This window comes from Anarrhichthys ocellatus, unplaced genomic scaffold, assembly GCF_004355925.1.
Source record: "Anarrhichthys ocellatus isolate YVR2014 unplaced genomic scaffold, GSC_Weel_1.0 scaffold19, whole genome shotgun sequence".
In the NCBI taxonomy this organism is placed as follows: Eukaryota; Metazoa; Chordata; class Actinopteri; order Perciformes; family Anarhichadidae; genus Anarrhichthys; species Anarrhichthys ocellatus.
Window position 1 is genome coordinate 1,504,842 of NW_022280049.1, and position 19,183 is coordinate 1,524,024.

Consider the following 19,183-nt stretch of genomic DNA (forward strand, 5'->3'; position numbering starts at 1 on the left):
AAAGTGTCACCTTGGGGTGGACCAAATCTTCAATATTTTTAAAAAATTCATTGAGAAAATATTTGTCAGATAAATATATAATGAAAGAAAATAAGTAGCTGCGGTCCTAGAACAGAGCCCATTTATTCATGATTTAATAAACTGATCAAAAAGATATGTTGGGACATTTGGGATCTTAAGCTAGCGTCACACAGCCTTCTACTCCACAGCATTACCATTACAATTACTATTCACTATATAATACAATTATCTTGTTAGAAAATAAATAGTTGATTCAACATGCTATACAATAAGCTTAATTGACTGATGAGTTTAACATCGTTTTAGTCATTTATCATGTAAAATGAAAACAATTTGATGATTATTGCCTTTCAAATGCAAATGCTCAGCTTGTTTTTTTCATATTTGTGATCCGCCAGACCATAAAAAGAAAAAATATTTACAAAAAGCTACTTTCAGAGAGAGAGAGAGACAAAGAAAGGGAGAGGAGAGGAGAGAGACGGGGAGAGAAATAACAGAAAGACCAAGTTTTAATTCTCCTCCAAACCTCTGTATCCCAATCACAAGCATAACTCACACGGTTATGTAACCACATTTATTAAGTGCCTGTCCAGAAACGAAAATAGCATGTGAAAATACCAGCTACTGAGAAGAGACCCATTCATCTAAAGAACAGGAGGCCAAGACACATTCAGACAGCCGTCTACATACTCTAGTGCTGCCATTTAGGAGCGCTAATGAAAGTTGGAAGTGACATTTCCTCCTGTTGTTACACTCATCGCTTTCCTCAGGTTAACAAATTGACTGGAGCACTGTGTGTGTGTGTGTGTGTGCGTGTGCGTGTGCGTGTGTGTGTGTGTGTGTGTGTGTGTGTGTGCACACACAGGTGTTTTTTTCTAGATCTTGAATGAAAAACATCTGTGATATCAACTTTGCATAGTTTCAGGTTTGTGCACAGGAATTTGTGGCATCAAACCAAAACAATGGTGGATTTTTAAAAATTGTTTTCAACTCATAAAGTGGACACAACTATAAAACTCCATTTAGGTTTTCATTTTTCGCATCCAGTAATATATTTGACCTGTTGACTATGTATTGTACAATGTACATTTAACCGCTTGAAATAATTGTTAAAGCTGCTGATGTGGTATTCGTGACGAAGCAAGCTGAAGTATCTGTCTGCCTAAAATATCTTACAGCTAATTTCTCACTTGAAAGCCTGATATTCTGGTGCATCAGTATAGTGATGATATGTTCAGTCTCTCCAGGAATGTGATATTAATTTAAGAATGTGGGTTGGTGTAGAGAAACAGTTTTACACAAATCTGCCCACACGCAAACACACAATGTCTTTGTTTCTTTCACACTAACCTCACACTTGCTGTGTTTTTTTTATCTTCAGGCTTTCCCCTCTCACCTCATTAGCTTGTAAGATATGCTTCCTCTGTTTAATAAGCTTGGACACACAGGTAAATCACTGCAGTGTAACACAGGCCAAATTGCATTAGCAAACATGATAAGCCTGCTTCAGAATCTTTTGTAATGTTGACCATCATTAGGATTGCCTCTCCCTGCAGAAGATGTCTTGATGAGTCTTACCGAAGACACACCTCCCCAAATCAGAATCAGAATCAGCTTTATTGGCCATGTGTATGCGTGCGCATACATGGAATTTGACTCCGGTTACACATCGCTTCCCATCATGCCCACATCTGCATTCAGCTGTGTGCTGTTGTGGTCGTGAGACCTCCATAAACTCTCGGAGAAAAGGTGCCGTTTTATTTCAACTGTCTGCCCTTTTCTGAAACCGAAGCATGTCTCACACAGTGTATTTATCTAAAACGGGATTCAGGGTCATCTCACTCTTTCTGTATTCTTATAAAGGTTCTCTGAACTGTAACAGAGCGGCAGCATTGATTTTTGAAAAGTGAGCACTTTATCTGCCTGTGAAAGCTTTCATATATACAAGGTCTTTCTTTACTGATAAATAACATGTGGAGTTGACTATGCTCATAGGTGCACCTGTACAGCCGACCTAAAGCCCGATGTTATTCTTAATCACTGCTGCCACCTACTGGGTAAAATACGAACTGCAAGACTCACAATTTATCATGAGCTGGGATGCACTGAGCTGATACGGCCCTGATTAAACAGATCAGATAGATCAGTATTTGGAGACACAAAGTTGGATCAGTGCATTCCTTATTATTTTCCCCTTTTTGGTAGCTTTAAGGTTAGCAAAAAACCTGTTCTAGTCATGTTTTTATGGCTGCTTCATTCCATCAGATGAAAACAAGTTTTGTGTGTCATTTTATTTAAGCTCTTGTGTCTGTGCATTAAAGGTGCAGTCTGTTGGATTTGAAGGCAGTGAGGTTGCAGATTGCAACCAACTGAAACTTTTCCCGTGTGCCAAGCGTGTAGTAGGAGAACTATGGGGGCTGACGCGAAAACGTGAATGACTATCTCGAGCCAGTGTTTGGTTTGTCCGTTCTGGGCTACTGTAGAAACATGGCGGTAGTATGGAGATGGAGGTGAATAGCCTAGCTTAGTGTGGTGGAAAAAAATCAGTTTAACCTCCCTGTGAGAAATAAACCGAGATGAGAAAACCCTTAAATATAAAAAAAAACATATTTATTGAACAGACAGTAATAATAATTCAGCTGGATGGATAGTACTCTTTCAACAGTTTGCAAACACCATAGTGATGCTAAACATGGCTGTTAGCTGTGTAAATATATAATGTTAGTCAAAGAAAATATAAATACATATTGCAAATATAACTGAATGTCTGCTTTCATCCATCCACACAACGTTCACAAAGCTTCCTAAGGATGTGGGGTGATGTACACCATGATCATGCCCACTTAGGAGACAGGAAGCGTACCATCTCAAACCATTGGTGAAGCTTGTTATGAGTCATCTTTGATACAGAGCTTTAAAACTCAGCTGATCTGGTGCATCTCGCTGTGAGGGTGTGGTTTTTATAAGATCTGATTAACAGTTCTGGCAACATAAGCAACAAAACCACAACTGTCACCCCATTTTGATCTAAATGTTTCTAAATTGTGAATAGTACACAGAAGCAGGTGACTTAACCTGTTTCCAACTGAGTCCTGCCTTCAAATCAGTGAAAATAGCCGGAACCTTTAAGGGGTTAATTTGAGGTTTCTGTACTAAGCCATGGCCTCTAATAAAAGTGTTTTTTTTCCATTTTCTCCCTGTTTCTATTGTTTTCAGGGTCTTTTAATGTGAACTTGCGCCCATCTGATCTCGTCTTCAAAGTGATCTTCTGGCTGGGCTACTTCAACAGCTGCCTGAACCCCATCATCTACCCCTGCTACAACCGAGAGTTCAAGCTGGCCTTCATCCGCATCCTGCGATGCCAGTGTCACCAGCGTAAGAATCCCGGCTGGAGAGCCTGCAACTACCGCTCCTCCAACTTCAGCTCCTCCGGACACTCGCGCAAAGGCTCAGCGGATCACAACTCCAGCTGCTTGAACGGCAGCCAGCGTACTCTGCCCTCCTCAGCCAGCCCGAGCCCCAGCTACCTGAGCAAGGGTCTCCCACCTTGCCCTGAAGGGGAAACGTTATACATCTGGGGGGGCACCACCCCAACTCCCTCCACACCAAACCTGCTGCCTGGCAGCCCCGCAGACTGCCAGCAAGGAGCTCTGAGAGGGGCGGTAAGAGGGGGAAACCCAGCTGAGGAGACCACTGGTGGTATTTTCTCTTTCTCCTTTCGGAAGAATAGAGACAGGAGAGGGACCGACAAAAACAGCAGGGTGCCTGATGACATGGTGTGACTGCTGAGTGTCACTGAGAGTACTAAGTCACAGAGCGTGGATGTCTGATTCGACAGGTTAACTGCATTCACTGTACATGTTCATTCATCGGTGGATTGTCGCTGTCATTAGTGCTCAATGTAAGGTGATGGTAACTGAGTATTGTCTATGCTGCTGTATCAGAGGTATTTTGTCCTATGTAACTGTATATGTGGTTGACATAGACAGGAGAGTTTCTTTCAGTGAACAGTAACGGGTTGAAGAAGGTGTATGAAAACCACTGTTTATCGCCCTCTTTGGGACGGAAAGACACCCGTGGGTGCATTTTGATTAAACAGAATAAATTTGAAGTAAAAAGGACACATTTTTAGGAACCCAATACGGTCTTCCTCTGGGTTAAAGCCCCATGTCTGCCCTGTAAAAAGACTGACAAAGAGCCTGACTCATGTACAATGTGTGATAAGACAAATGTCTTTCCTGTTGCAGTCACTTGATATCTTCATGGTATGTTGTGGAAATAAAGTATAACCTGGTTTATCTGCTGTGCGCACAATCATGAGATATAATTGTTTGTACGTTTGATGTTCAAAAAGTTCTGAATATCGATTTGAGAAATGTGAGTGATACATGAATAAACATAGAACGTTGATCAAACGTCGCTTGGAGGCAAACTCTGTAACTTGCACCTTTAAATGTGATCATAGATAGATTTTAAAAAATACTATCCAGAACTACAAGTGTTATAAAAAATATTTATTGAAATCGGGTCGCAAAATTATGTTACTGCAAACAAAATGTAATTCTAGTAAATGTAAGCAGAGGATGTAATTAGACTTTAAGTCACCTTGCATATTGATCACCTTCAACAACAAAAACAAATCTGTGCTTCATTTACATAGAAGTAAACATTGGTCAATCGAAGAAAACATTCGTACATTCATTAGATTCACATTGGAATGTACGTCGTGGTTTGTCTATATTTACACTCAAAGCAGACAGGGTTTTCTTTCTTTACCTTCACCTAATACCTAGCTCTTGCTGCTAAACGCTCCAGCGTGTTCACCAGTTAGTTGCTAACCGTGTCTAACTGTTGGGTTTATTAGAGCAATTTCAATAAAAACTGCTGCGTTTTGGAAACAGGAGCAGCTGGAAACTGTATGTGGAGTATGTTGACCCCTTTCTCATTATTTTATCCATTGTTAATAAAACATGTTGCTTAGTGCAGCTTTGATCAAGTGCTTATAGTCAACAATAGAACTTGTTGTAGTTTACACTCAGGAACACCAGTGTACAATATCACTGCTGTTAAATAATTACTGTATATACACTTTAAACAGTTGATGTCAAACCATGACACAATAAAGGTCCCTCTAGCTCAGGCACTGAAATATAAAAGATCACAACCTAGTTCATTAACGGTGACCAGCTCTGCTGAGACGGGCCTCACCTGGCTACACAGGTCGGCCAGAGGGCAGCCCCAGCTGAGCGGACAGTGTAGGGTCTCTGCTTCGAAGGTGAGTGAATATCTTCCTGCTGGCTTCGTGTCCTTTCCTCCACACCGTGTCAATGAGGCAGCGTGCCCTGTCTGCACTGGTGTTGTTCTCCTGAAGTATCCAGTTTTTCTCCCCCTCATTCAAGACACGATCCTCTAAAAGGTCATCCAGCAGCTGATTGATCAGTTCTCTGGACACTGTCTCCACAAGTTTACACCTCACTTTGGCAAGCTCCTCCTCTAAAAGAGTAACGTGGGAAAGAATGAAACAACTCAGATTTTGGACTTTTAAGGTGGTTCATGATGCAGACACTAAAAAGTTTAGTTACACTGTGATACTAGTGTTGCCCGTGTGGAAATGAATCCTTAATCTTACCATTTATTTACAATCTCAAGATTCAGTGAAGCACACCATAAGCTATTACTGTATTAATGTTATTGGTTTTAAACCATTTAACTGCATTTTAAAACATATCAGTCATAACAACCACACCAGACTACCGAGATGTTCAATGGGCATGTGAAAGATCTACGGCAGATCTTATCACACTTTAAAAAAGTGTCGTTCTTCTAATAACTCATCTTCAGTGTCTTACCATACATCACCTAAATATCACCAGCAGTGTTTTGATAGTCATCTGAAATATGATGCAGAAAAAATAAATATATTTGGTTGATTTAGTGGCTTTATGTATTGCATTCAAAACAAAAAAGACACCAACAAGCATTTCGAGCTAAATAAGAGTGGCACATTGGTGCCTTAAATACACAATATCAGAATATTATTCTACAACCACTGACCTTTTCGAATGGCACAGGTCCACACTGGTCCAGACTCATGTGTCAGTGTGAGCTGGATTTGACTGTCTGGACTTTCTGAAAACTTCGAAGAAGTTTGGGTCACTGCCTTCATATACGAGCTTCAACTTCTGTGAACAAAATATAAAAATGGAAAAGGAGCAGAATTAGAGCTTGTGTCAGGCTCAATATTTAAAATGGATTAGTTATATAGAAATATAGGGACTGTATATTCATTTTTAAAAATCAATTACTGGACATGCTATGTTAAAGGAATAGTCTGACATTTTGGAAAACATGCTCATTTGCTTTCTTCCCAAGAGTTAGGTGAGAAGATCGATACCACTCTCATGTCTGTTCTGTAAATCAGAAGACAGGTGGCTTAGCTTAGCACAAAGAGTAGAAGCAGGGGGAAACAGCTAGCTGGCTCCGTTTACCTTTATGTTTCTTCATATGTTTAATCCTAACGAAAAACTGTGTGAAAACAAGTTGTGTTTTTGTTGTATGGCAGACTATTGGTGATCTTAAGAGGTGGTGGTCAGAGTTTGTGTCCAGTCTTTATGCTAAGCTAGGCTAAGCTAACCATCTCTTGGCTGCAGTGTTGTATTATTTCATCTTATTTATTTCTGGAACACAGTTCCCTCAATAGCTGAAAGACAGTTTAAACCAAACCTCAGGGTAAATTTCTGCAGTGTCCATATCGGCTGTGAGGATGAAACGATCGCGCATTTTCAGGGAATTCACTGGGTATGGCTTTTCTATCATTTTGTATCCACTGGATAATTCCTTGTTTTTTATTGTCTGTGGGGGGAAAAAAGAAGTCCTCTGGACAAAGAATTCAAGGTTGCAGTCAGGAACATTGAATTTGAATCAACATGATGACAGCAATAACCTGTTGTAGAGCAGGATCCCGAGGGATCAGATAAACATGCAGTGTGAGGAATGCTTTGTTGGTCTTGTATATTAACACTTTACAGTTCATTTTCACGGGGAAGCCGGCTCTCATCAGGACTCCTCATGGGGAAAAAACTGGCTGGGACAGCTTGACATGTGATGGGGTGACTTCAGACACTGGTTCCACAACGTCTCCACAGCTATCTATGTGGAGAACTGTAAACTTTATCAAAATAGTAGGGTTGTCTTCTGCAAAAAAGACAAGTGCGTCAAGGTATTTATAGACATACTATCAAACCAAATTGTTACATTTGGATTTTCAATAGGATGTTGGCTTACTTGTGCAAATCCAGTGTGGCAGATGCGCTTCATCTCATTTTCCAGCAACGACTGTAATGTCCAGTAAGGGACCTCCAGGGATGTAATGCATGGTTTCCATTCTCTCCATGTGCTCCTCCCAGGAGCCAAACTGGTACTTGAAGCTGACCTTTTCCTTACAGACCCAGCGCAAGCCAGAGACACTGCATTCAAAGTGACCTGCTTCAGACTGTAGGCTAGTTTACGAAAAGAAAAACAAGTATTGTAAGTTCGGGTCTACTTTACACTGAAATATTGTAAAACCAACAGAAATATCATTAATATAAACAAAACAAAATCAACCTCGTTTTTATTTGCTGTGAAATTATTACAATGATAATTGGTATTAATGGTAGCAATACCAAAAAAGATCATCGTTTTTTTTATAAGACCTGTAAATTGGAGCATCCTCTGAATCCACGCAGTTCACTTCAGGCTCAAGTTGAATCCAGACTCCTGCTGTAAATACATGCATCTTGGAACCGAGAAACAACAGATTTATTGTATATCTTTGACAGTAGTACAGTTAGTATTTTCGAAGTAGTGCGATTAAGAGTCTTGATTTTAAAACTTGGAATCATATTATAATATTTATATTTTAAATATTCACTCTTGAATGTAATAATCAATCCAAAAGTCTCAAAATTAAAATTTGATGAGATGATAGGCAGAGACCACCCAAACTAGAAGTCAATAAGGGTCCTTTAGACGGCTCAGGATCTACTCACTTTCCCAAACATCTGAACTGTCTTGATGTATCGGTCGTCATCACTTCCCAACAGCACAGATATTGATTCTTGCGGTCTGATTCTCCAGTTGGCGTAAGGAAACAAAATGAATAGTCTAATTATTTTTCTCTTTTTTTAAGTCAATGCTTTGATCTGTATAATCTTACTCAGTTAATGTTGTTGTTCTATTTTATTGCCTATTTTCTATTATGCTATTCTAATAAGAATATTTGAAAAAAAAGTATATATTTTATGTGTGTCATGGGGAGGGCTACAGCTACATTTCATTGTGCAATCCTGTATTTTATAATGACAATAACAGCTGAACCTTGAATATGAACCTTGATGACGTATTGTCCGATTCTCCATGGCGATGTCGTGGAAGATGTCTTTGCTCCCAACAGTTTTCAGATGACCATCAATGAGCTCCTTTATCTTCTCCTCCGAGGTCGATAGAGCGCTGATTTTATCATAACTTTCCTGTTGAATAACTCCCTTGTTAAGGAGCTCATCCAAAATGTGTTCAACGTTTCTCAGGTCGTGGATCAGATAATCTTTATTTTTATCCACGAAGTGCTCCTCTGAGGTAGGACCTAAAGAAAAAATACTCATTAGTGATTTATTGAATTCATTAGAACTTAACATATTTGTTTCTGTATTCAAAGTGTATCTGATGGACATTTGTTAATTATATTAAGATTGTCATTTTGGTTGTTAAATGTGGTATGTATAAGTTCAAATACAATGCAAGTAATTTTCTACAAAAGTTCATCAATACAATAGTAAAAATACGGAAGTGACTCCCTAGCCATAAGATCAGACATGAAGGACTGTACGCCTGCTTCCATGACTGTCAAAATAAGAAGACACAGCATTAAATTACAATTACTAAAATCCCTTTGTACTTTAATTTGAGACAGTTAGTTTTGATGGACGCAGTAAATTTGGTAGAGCATTTTTTTAAAGTGTCAAAGGTTTCTAATTGTCTTTGTCTAAACAAAAAGGTCCCCAGTCGGACTGAAATTAGAAAATGTGCGAATTAAAGTCGTCACCTTAACCTCTAAGCCATTAAGGAGCATCAAAAAAAACAGTGTAAAGATATTTATTTCCAAAACAATTTTTTTGGCAGCAGGAAACTAGTTCCCTAGGGCTCTTCCTCCCGCCAGCTGCCTCCTTATGTAGGTTTTAGTGGTGAAATGAGGAGGCATCGTAGAGATAAGTCTCATTTCAACGTCATGAATCAGTCGTTACTCGTCCATTGTGGCAAATTTCAAAGCAAGCGAAGGGAATAAATAGAAAACATTCTTGAGCAGTGTTGTTAATGACTTTGCTGAGCACAAGGCCTGTCGGAAGAACTTATGAACTAACGGGTGAATACAGGTTTCTCTTTGTTATTATGGAGTGGGATCGGGGATTTAAATCTATATGAAATCGTCCCTCTGCAATGTCACAACGCAGACTGGACAATCATAGCGCAGCATCAACCAGCTCCAACCAGGGATCCAACAACTGTCCGTCTCTGCTCCATAAACTCTCATGCAATTGTTTCAGATGTTTATTTTCCGGCTGGTTGTGTGGATTTGGAGCTAGTTATGGTTAAACATTGTGTAATAGTGATGCTCGTTACATGGAGAGGTTGGAAGGAGATATATGTTCCTAAAAACACTGAATATCTACACATGCTGCTTTTGCTTTTTAATGACTAACTGTGAATAAGGACCTTACCAGCTTTACAGGAACAGTGTTGTTCCTTAATGTCATAGTTTTGTGTCTCAATCTTATTTTTACACTGTGATCTGTAGCTTTAGTCTCTATCTCTATCTTTATAACCTGTTTTCACTGCTGAATCAGTTCGACATCCTGGATATATCCTCAAACTAATATTGTAGAAAATTAGATGATATTCATTCAGGGAGTGCAGTTAGACAGTCGTAGTAGTAGGGGGCGGGGCTTAGCGAAAGGTCAAACGTTAACTTTCTTTATATTGGAAAATGCACACCTAGCGTAACCTGTCTGTGATAAACTTTGGCTGTCCTGTGCAGAATGTTAAAGGGATAGGTGGGAGTGCATGAGCTACTTATCCATTGTCAGTGTATTACAGACAGTAGATGACGGGCAGCAGCAAAACGTATTTTCGCCACACAATCCCAATTATGTCACGCTGCTGATACTAATGCTAATACATTTTGAAGGTACAACATACAAATTAAAGTTGAACCGCTTCCACATTGGCTGAAGTAAGAAGTGGTTTTATTCAGTGTTTCTTTTAAAGCTAGGGATGGTAATCTTGAGAAACTATCAAGAGTACGCTAAATTTAAAAAAAAAAGTATCCAACTGAAAAACCCAGCATAGCTGCCAACTCTTTTCCGATGAAAGAAGCGAGCAGCACAAGCTCCAAACCTCGCTATATCTAAAGTCAACAAAACGGTTTTGAAGAAGATTAACCTTCCTTTAAATATGTGTTATATTTAACCCATATGTTAGCAACGTTTGAGTTTATAAATTAACATTATTGCTGATTATTTGCACGCAGCCTGGCTCTACGTAACACAGTTCTCATTCTGCATCGAAGTATTAAAATAAAAATAAAAACTTTACCTGACTTTAGTCTGTCTGCCTCGTCCTTGAAGCCCACCCGAGTCAACCTATCTACAGCAACTGACAGAGCACCGAGCTCGGTGAAGTTTGACACCATGAGGTTTGCGATCTCTGTTGGGTCGCGACTCCTCAAAGCACGGACATCAGTCCACGGCTGTGGTCCGTAGTCCACCATCTGGATGCAAAAGACCCTTAAGTCGCTCTTGCTCAGGCGCTTCAGCGTGTCTATTAAAGCATTTCTTAAGGTTTTGGAGGCCATTTGTTACTTATTTAAACGTCCCAGACTAGAGTCGTGTTTGTCGACAGTCAATTGCCCAACCGGGAAACTCACACAGCTGTGAGGGCTGAAGTACACGCAGGAAGACACGTATGGTGCCTTCCATTGCTGTTGGAAATACAATCACTGTTCTAGCCTCATCAATCCAGCAGATTGGTACACACTGTCTGAGACTACTTTTAATGTCTGTCTATGCACAGATCTAAGGTTATATTAAATGTTTAGGTATTCAGTTTCATTTGTGGAGATTTATTTTGTTGCTGCATGAATAAATGTGCCATCAGCCTACTAAGAGTGATTTATAACCACATACTTTTCAAAAGAAAAACAAAGTAAGCTACCGGCAACTCTATAATAACAATGTATTGACAACTGACAGGTCTGTCACCAACCTATGAAGCTACCGCCAGCAGCTGGGGCATTTATAGCTTAGCATGAAGACTGGAAACAGCTATCTATTCTCACAATGTGGAACTGTTCCTCTTATGTTGAGATCTGTCTCTGTGTGCATTTCTCTCTGTGTCTGTTTCTCCACTAACCTCAGTCCTGAAGACATTTTTTCACCTCAAACTCTTCCAGCTGAAAGAGAGGCGGCTCTCCTGAAAAAAAGTCCAAATCCTGATCCAGCTGGGATCACTTTATCTTTCATCTTACACCTTTCAGACACATGGTCTTCCTATGTGTCCCTTCCACTTGCACATTTCCGGCGTACTGTAAGGTCAGACTGTTGGGAATTCAGCAGGAAATGGTGGTTTATCTGACATTTTATAGACCAAACAATCAATCAATAAAATAATCAGCAGAAATGCCAATAATTACCATAATCATTAGTTGCAACCCTGTGCAAGACTGACAGATAGGAGAACTCTGACACATGGCTCAAATGCTAACTGATTAACAACATACCACTCATGTTCATTGTCAGCAGGGTTCTGCTGGTGAAGGATTCTTGTTACATGAGTTGTTTTGATCTTTTTCCAAGCAATTCTTCAACTTAAATACCTCGACTACAAGTGCCAACTTCAATTCTAGAACAGAAGTTGGAAATTCAAGTAAAGAAAGAAAGAAAGATACATCTAGCTGAACGCACATGACCTCTTGGCAACCTGTACAAAGACAGTGTATTTTTTTGTTCTGAGCTTTTTACTCCACCTTACATGTTTAAACTTGCAACGTGCAGGAAAAGCCGGGAGCAGGGACATATTGACACATGGTGAGGAATGACAGGAGAGGAAGAGGGAGTTAAAGCAGTGGTTCAAGAGGAACAGAGTCTGTTTATAGGGCCACTCCTTTTTCACTCCTTCATTCATCTCCTCTCTTTCACCACCATGGCTTTCGCTGGAAAATATGAGCTGGAGAGTCAAGACAACTACGAGGAGTTCCTGGAAACTATTGGTATTTTTTTTTATTGATACATAAGTCATGAATGGATAAATGTGAGTCGTCATTAATTTTAAGTTCTGTATTTGGAATTTCACCTGCTCTGTCACAGGGCTTCTCCATGCCAAGACAGACCACAAAGTGGTCACGGAGGTGGTTCAGGATGGGAACGACTTCACCTGGACACAAACCATTCCCAACTGGAGCTGGTCCAATAAGTTCACCGCTGGTCAGCAGTGTGAGCTGGCAACAATGAAGGGCCCCACATTCACAGTGAGTTAATAACAGGCACTGGAGGAAGTTATCATTTAACTGCAAATCTTCTTCACAACTAGTCATAATGCTGTCATGTAATCAGAGTCATTAAACATTCACCTGTGTGACCTGTAGGCTGTTGTCACTATGGAAGGAGGCAAGATTTCAATTCCGTTTCCTCAGTACCACTTCACAGCAGAGATCATTGAGGATAAGCTAATAATGGTAAGAGAAGTAACCACTAAAGCAATGAAAACCACTACTCACTGAGACAAATTCTCTCAAAATATTTTCAAACAACCTGAGTTAGTTAGTTATATTTTCATCTTTATCTTTTTTTTATGTGTCCTCTAGAATTGCATAACTCCAGGAGAGAAGGGTGTGACTTTCAAAAGAATTAACAAAAGGATCTAATGCTGCCAGACTCAACATGCTTTATTGGAGAAGAGGCTGCACGCTGGAGGAAAAACAAGTCATGAAAGTGCTCCCAACAATTACTGAGGCAAGAGGAATAAAGTAACCATCTGTAGTGAAGAGCAAACGGATGTCTTGGCTTCACAGCGCTGTATTCTGTTGTTTTACCTTCAGATCTGACCTAATCGATTTGTTAAAACTATGTACAGTAATAAAATAATGTACCTGTACCACTAAATATTGTTTCGCCAACCAACCCTGGGGTTTTCTCTCATTTGTATCACACCATTGATGTTGTGTTAATGCTCTCTGACATTCTGGGTCCAAAAACATTTCTTTCTGTGTAACTTGTACACACGTCCACCGCAAAGACAACGAGTTATGTTTATATGTGTATTATCCTGGCCGTTAGATTAATTTAACGGTTAAAGTTTGAATTCATGTGTAATAAAACATTTACTATGAAACAAGAATATGAAATTACCTTGAATGTCTCGCCATCCAGAGTGTGCAGTTCGCTCTCCTTCCCACTGAGGGAGGTGTTGCTCCAGGTCTAGTCTATCATACCTTTAGTGAATCTGAATTCATCATTCTGATAGAAATCTGTCATGATGTCACTCTTGGGGTCGTGGGGGGTCAGAGAAAACAACACACAGTTATCAGCACTAATCAACACATTTCAATCCAATACTGACGTAACTATATATGTAAGTAAACACATGTCTCTTACCAAGAGCCTCCATGAATTTATTGCAGTTTTCCAGAATATATTTCCCTGTAAAAGCCACAATAAAGCTGCTGCCTACTGCTGACAGTTGAACTTGGACCTCTTTATATGTTGCTTTTCTTTCTTTTATTTCACCAGTTACGCCAAATCAATTGAAATATTTAAAGAAATGGTCAGTTTCTTTCCTAACATGCAGCTTAATATGCAAATTGACTAATGTTTTACACATCCATTCAAGGTTACCGAACAAACTTTGGAACAATTTTAAAGTAAACTGAAATGGAACATCAGTCTGATGATCAAGCTAACATGTGCATTATCATCTGAGAGACCACAATCATGTACACATGATTCAAGCTTTAATAATAGCCTCATTTTCTTTTTCTATTATTTAAAATCGGAGATGCAAAATTATGCATATGTCTACATCAGGTTTCCCCCAAATAGCCGAAATGCAGAGGACACCTTGGTTTCACGGACTTGATGCCAGTTCAGAAAACTTCCATTCCTAAAATATTGATAGTTGGAAATAAATTGGTATAAATGAACACTCTTGTCATCTGAGCTGCAGTACACTTCACCTGGACAACGCCTGTTTCCTCAACGAGACCATCTGTTGCCTTGACTATACAGCTGCTGAAATGAATGAGAAGTGTTCCAATCAGCTTTGTCCACATATTACTGCGGTTGAGCATTTTTGACATTGACACTGTTCCTGGTGAGGCGTTGCACTTTTCCATTGTCTCCACTAAGCGGTGCCCTCATTCCTCAATAAAACAGGAGAGGCAGTTTGCTCCTTCGAAGTATTTCAATGCATTAAGAGAGAATGGGTTTCTACTTTGTAGTAAAAGGGATTATGAAATGTTATGAAATAAATAGCTGGAGTACATTCACATTTAGAAAGCTGTCATTAATTTTGACTTTTGCTAATAGTAATCACTTATTCCTCTGTTCTAACAGAATTTTGGGATACAAATCTGTTTGTTTAGTAGTGAACAGTTTGCTTCATTTAGTGAAGAAATGCTGTTGCACGGTGGCCAAATAAAGGACAACAAGTCTCTCTTCATCAACGTATGTTGTGTGAAAACAGTAATACTTGCTCCCTCAGTAACAGACAATCTTGTTGACATTCACCCACTTGTCTTGGACATTTGACATGCTGCATATCACCATGAAAAAGTGAAAATGGAGAACTTGCTCATCAAAGAATCTGTGGCTTTACAGCTTTTGTATGGCAACAAACCTTCTTATTGTATCATATCACAAGGATCCTGTTACTGAGCCGAGTGTGACATCACACATTGAATGGAAGGAGCATTTTTCTCACAAGTTCTTTTGAGGAATAAAACTGAATTTTATTTATACAGACTGGACATTTTCTCTACTGAAATTCAGTGGCCTGTTTTTACTCTTTTTTTATTTTTGAATCACTGAATCGGAGAGTGGGCACTAAAAGAAACATCACCTAAACAATAGCAAGAATTTTAAAACCACTTAAAACAAATTATCCCTTAAATATATGATGATGGCCTTTTTCATCGTGGACTCCAAATTAAACAGAGTAAATGTAGTTTTTATTACTGATACTTGAAGTATATCTTTGCTTAATAATGCTCTCTTTATAGCAACACAAAATAGACATTAATTTTGATAATAATGATTTCAGTGCACAGGGAGTATTGCATCCTTTGCCCTCACAGAGGTTTACCTGGTGAGTACAAGGTGGGTTTCTACTGAGATTTACTTTAGCATGTAAAGTTTACAGTTCAATGAAGCGTCACAGAAACATTTCATTAAGCAGATGTAAGAAAATATCTTAAAGCGAGGTCGGATAGACCAGCCAGTGTGGTCATTTGATTAAACACAGATGAATTTAGGAATTTGCACCATATAAGCACCCCTGCTGATTAAATGTTAAATTATAAGTTTAAAGCAAATGTAGGCCTACTGAGACCCCCAAGCACATACAAAAGGTGGGCAGCCCTCGCTGCACCCCCAACCGACCCCATTTACAAATTCTTCCTGGAGGACACATAACAGGGAGCCAGCAGCTTCTTCAGCCCCCCCGAAAGCTTACAGCAGACTGTGAGAATGCCCCATTATCAAACTGACAGCCCCCTTGTCTCCGCCCCTCCACCTCTCCTTACAGATGGGCCACTTAACACAAGAGATCTCAACAGCAGCACACTTTTTACCAGACGTTGTTAAAAATACACAAATTATGGAGATAGTGTATCTAATACTGATTACTCTTTAATCTGTATGCCAAGTTAATTATGTTTTGATCAGGCGTATGTGGAGGAACATTGTACTTTTATAAAAATCTTTTGTTATTCAACTTAATGCTAATTAAAGATCTGTGAGCTGATGTGATTAAGCATTTGGACATTGTTACATTCCAGATTTGTGACTCAGGGAAAAAAAACATATAGGAAAACTATAGTATGCTAAGAGAACAGAGCCGAGGCTCAGACATGTCCCCAGCCCACTGTGCTGTGTCCAACACAAGGGACACGGTCAACTTGCAAGCATTATATTGGAGCATAATGTCTGGTGTGTGAGACAGGGCCCCAGCACTGAATGGATTTCTATATATCAAAATGCCACAAAACATAGAAAGCTCTGACAGAGCTGTGGAGGCGGAGTTAAGAGGCAGAAGAGACACTGAACTCGTTTCTCAAATACTGAATAATAACTTTGTCTGCAGTTGTAAAAGTAGTGCTGCCCATGGATATACTATTCCACCCATGGTTCCCACGAGTGAGGGAATGAGGGATTACATTATTTGTTTTTGATTTGATCTCAAATACAAAGTGTGCTTCAGTCAGTGGTGGATGAAGTAGGAACATCTTTGAGTTCAGCAAAAGTTGCAATTCCACACGATAACACGAGTACAAGTAAATGTCCTGCATTCAGTTATAAGAAAATATACTTAAAGAGTACACACATTTTAAGTACTCCCATTGTTATATATTTATGCATTCATTTGTTCATTGTATTTTTGTTGCGGGGAACATGTAACAAGAAGAAAACGGCAACATTTAAGGCTTTTTTTAACCGAGCTTGAGTAAATGTACTCGGTTACAGTTCAACACCGCTTTAGTGTAGTTTATTGAGACATTATTTAAACGAATAATGTGTTGCATTGACAGCATGCGGTCACAGCTGGAGGATTGTGTGTAAAGCCTGCAGGGCTTATCACTGGAGCTGCTGCATTGTCTTCCCTTTCAACCAATTGGAGCAACGCAGCGGAAACCGTCATTTCCCTAAAAGCTGCAGGCACTGTGGAAACGCTTCCTCAGAAGAAACACACGCCTCACAGACTCAGTTCACTTGTGTTTATTTATCCGTGGCACATTATGATTAACGAATTCCTTCCATCATTCGGTGTCACATAAACCAAGACTACAAATTGGTACAAAATAATACAAAAATATAAATTGGAAGTTTGTGGTTTCTTTACCATCACATCAGACAAGTGTTTGGTGCACGTGAACATCAGCACCTTTCACTGGAGGGAAAAATGCATCTTCGAGCTAAAAGACGGAAGCATTCAGTAATATCTATCACTCAAAGGAGGTGGCTGCAATATGCAACATATTCATTGTGTTCAGAGCCCACTGCCCTCTAGAGATCAAGCTACAGCAAGTCAAATCACACAATCATCAAAAAATAAGTTACAAAAGATGAACCAGTGGTGTACACGAGACAGTGATGGCTGTGGTCATTTTAAACAAACGTATTGCACTGTTGACACCTCAGTGAGAAGTTGATCATGAATTATGAAAAGAGCAAGTTTGAACTCTATAAACAAAAATCTAGTTCACACCAACGGCATTCATCAGGAGCATCACAAAAAGCTGTTAACTAAAATACACTGAAAAGGAATGTAAAAAATAGAACAAAACTGTACACAAAAGGTTAAAACAGAGGCATAGCATCTTAGTCCTGATCACTGGAAGGAAAGCTAATCATGTCCTCTTCAGTGGTGGGCAAACAGACAGATGTTCAGCTATAGAAGGGTTGATGGGTCGTGATTATAATAGTGTTGCAGTTTCAGAAGGCTTCTTCATGTAGTGTCATCTGAGAAAAGCACATCCTACTATGAATTTAATGTTCATAACCGTTCAGGACAAGGCATGACATGGTACGATGTCCAGAGGAAAAAAAAGTTAGAACTCTGTCCAGAATTTGGGGTCCACCATAGAGCTGCAAGGACTTGTAGACCATTAGATTAGACGATCGACAGAAAAGCGATCAATTTGGTTGAAAAATGCCACGAATTATGTGGTTCCAAATATTCTCAAATATGAGAATGTGAGGCTTTTTTTCAATGTGAACCAACTATTTTTGGAGCGATGGTCAAATAAAACAATTGTTTTGAATGCATCACATTGAGCTCTGGGAACTAGAACGTTAGACTATTTCCTCTTTTTGAGACAAAAAGATTAATCCGGGAAAGTACTGGACAGATTAATCAGTACTGAAAATAATTAGTTTCCTCCTTAATTCAGTCAACAAAAGCCCAGAACTTGTGATCCACGGTTATTCAAGGTACCACCATGGTAACCAGTGAGCAACCCTTGTGACCGACGCTGGGAATCTGGATGTGTTTATACGTTGACAGGAAGTGGAAGATTGGGGATTGCAGCTTTAGAAATCTGGGAAGCAATTACCGTCGACTGCCCACAGATGTGTGAAACCAGCGATGACGAGGCTGTTCCACTACGATGCAAACAGACGGTTTCACGCATTCAGTTACTGACTCGTCAGTAGAGTATAGTCCAGTGGTGAAGAAGGGGAATATTCCAGCCCCCACAGATGCTGCAATAGCATCCACTTTAAAGCATAATAGCACAGAATAATGGGAAGGCTGCTGGTTTACAGCCTAGAAACCTGAGCCTGAATAAACACTTTCTATAGACGGGTACAAAGAAAACTATAATTAATCAATGGTGGGTTTCTAAGTTGGTATAAAAAGCTACACTATATCAAACAAAAGTCAAATGGAAAAGAATAAATGAGTCATAAATAAAAGCTATGGCATGTTTCAATGGCATCATATTCAAGTAATCTTGTTCAAGTCCCTGATACTTAGTGGTTCATGTAAACATCGTAGTCATTAACAGACACAGAACCAACAGTTTATAAGAAGGCAGCAGCAATTTATATGTACAATACACGAACGACATCCACGTCTCCTTCACCATGCTGGTCCAGTTTGTGGTAAATTCTTTGAGTGGTGCTGGAGACACTGAAATTAAAACTTCAGGAGGACAAAGCCTGCAGCTGCCAGAGAGACACATTTTCACCCGAGTGTGAGACGGCTCCGCTACAAGGCTCGACTTTGGAGATGGAAGAGAAGAGATGACGAGGACAAAAAAAAAAAAAAAAAGAAACAGCAGTGGACTTTACCTGCTGTGCTCAAAGTAATGAATTCTTCGTCCCTTCTGAGGGCTTATGTGGTGAGCAATTCCCAG

The 19,183-nt window shown here is 39.5% G+C and overlaps 3 protein-coding genes across 3 annotated transcripts in view; 2 read left to right on the top strand and 1 right to left on the bottom strand.

The window, feature by feature from the left end:
* Positions 1–6,365, top strand: part of LOC116389314 (alpha-1A adrenergic receptor) — a 12,491-nt gene extending 6,126 nt beyond the window's left edge. Inside the window, exon 2 of the mRNA XM_031857929.1 lies at positions 3,238–6,365. Within this exon, the coding sequence (XP_031713789.1) occupies positions 3,238–3,803 (566 nt within the window). The 3' untranslated portion in view covers positions 3,804–6,365. The remainder of the gene's footprint in view (positions 1–3,237) is intronic.
* On the bottom strand, positions 5,469–10,971 carry LOC116389315 (uncharacterized). The gene is made up of 8 exons (XM_031857930.1): positions 10,651–10,971; positions 8,380–8,644; positions 8,052–8,133; positions 7,716–7,798; positions 7,306–7,520; positions 6,745–7,215; positions 6,076–6,203; positions 5,469–5,912 (listed from the first exon to the last, which is right to left on the bottom strand). The coding sequence occupies exons 1-5, from the start codon at positions 10,907–10,909 to the stop codon at positions 7,340–7,342; spliced, it is 870 nt and encodes a 289-aa protein (XP_031713790.1). The 5' UTR covers positions 10,910–10,971; the 3' UTR covers positions 5,469–5,912; positions 6,076–6,203; positions 6,745–7,215; positions 7,306–7,339.
* A 1,207-nt stretch (positions 10,972–12,178) lies between these two features.
* Positions 12,179–13,341, top strand: LOC116389146 (gastrotropin-like). The gene is made up of 4 exons (XM_031857591.1): positions 12,179–12,322; positions 12,420–12,580; positions 12,698–12,787; positions 12,917–13,341. The coding sequence occupies exons 1-4, from the start codon at positions 12,256–12,258 to the stop codon at positions 12,974–12,976; spliced, it is 378 nt and encodes a 125-aa protein (XP_031713451.1). The 5' UTR covers positions 12,179–12,255; the 3' UTR covers positions 12,977–13,341.
* The last annotated feature ends 5,842 nt before the right edge of the window (positions 13,342–19,183 follow it).

What these genes read in the sequence shown, in the direction of transcription:
- LOC116389315 (XM_031857930.1), bottom strand. Translation starts at nt 10,909, where the DNA reads ATGGCCTCCAAAACCTTAAGAAATGCTTTAATAGACACGCTGAAGCGC. An exon ending in CATCAAGGTTCATATTCAAG is followed by an intron (nt 8,134 to 8,379) that starts GTTCAGCTGTTA and finishes CGCCAACTGGAG; the next exon opens with AATCAGACCGCAAGAATCAA. An exon ending in CAGTTCAGATGTTTGGGAAA is followed by an intron (nt 7,799 to 8,051) that starts GTGAGTAGATCC and finishes CTCGGTTCCAAG; the next exon opens with ATGCATGTATTTACAGCAGG.
- LOC116389146 (XM_031857591.1), top strand. Translation starts at nt 12,256, where the DNA reads ATGGCTTTCGCTGGAAAATATGAGCTGGAGAGTCAAGACAACTACGAG. An exon ending in TGAAGGGCCCCACATTCACA is followed by an intron (nt 12,581 to 12,697) that starts GTGAGTTAATAA and finishes TGTGACCTGTAG; the next exon opens with GCTGTTGTCACTATGGAAGG. An exon ending in TTGAGGATAAGCTAATAATG is followed by an intron (nt 12,788 to 12,916) that starts GTAAGAGAAGTA and finishes TGTGTCCTCTAG; the next exon opens with AATTGCATAACTCCAGGAGA.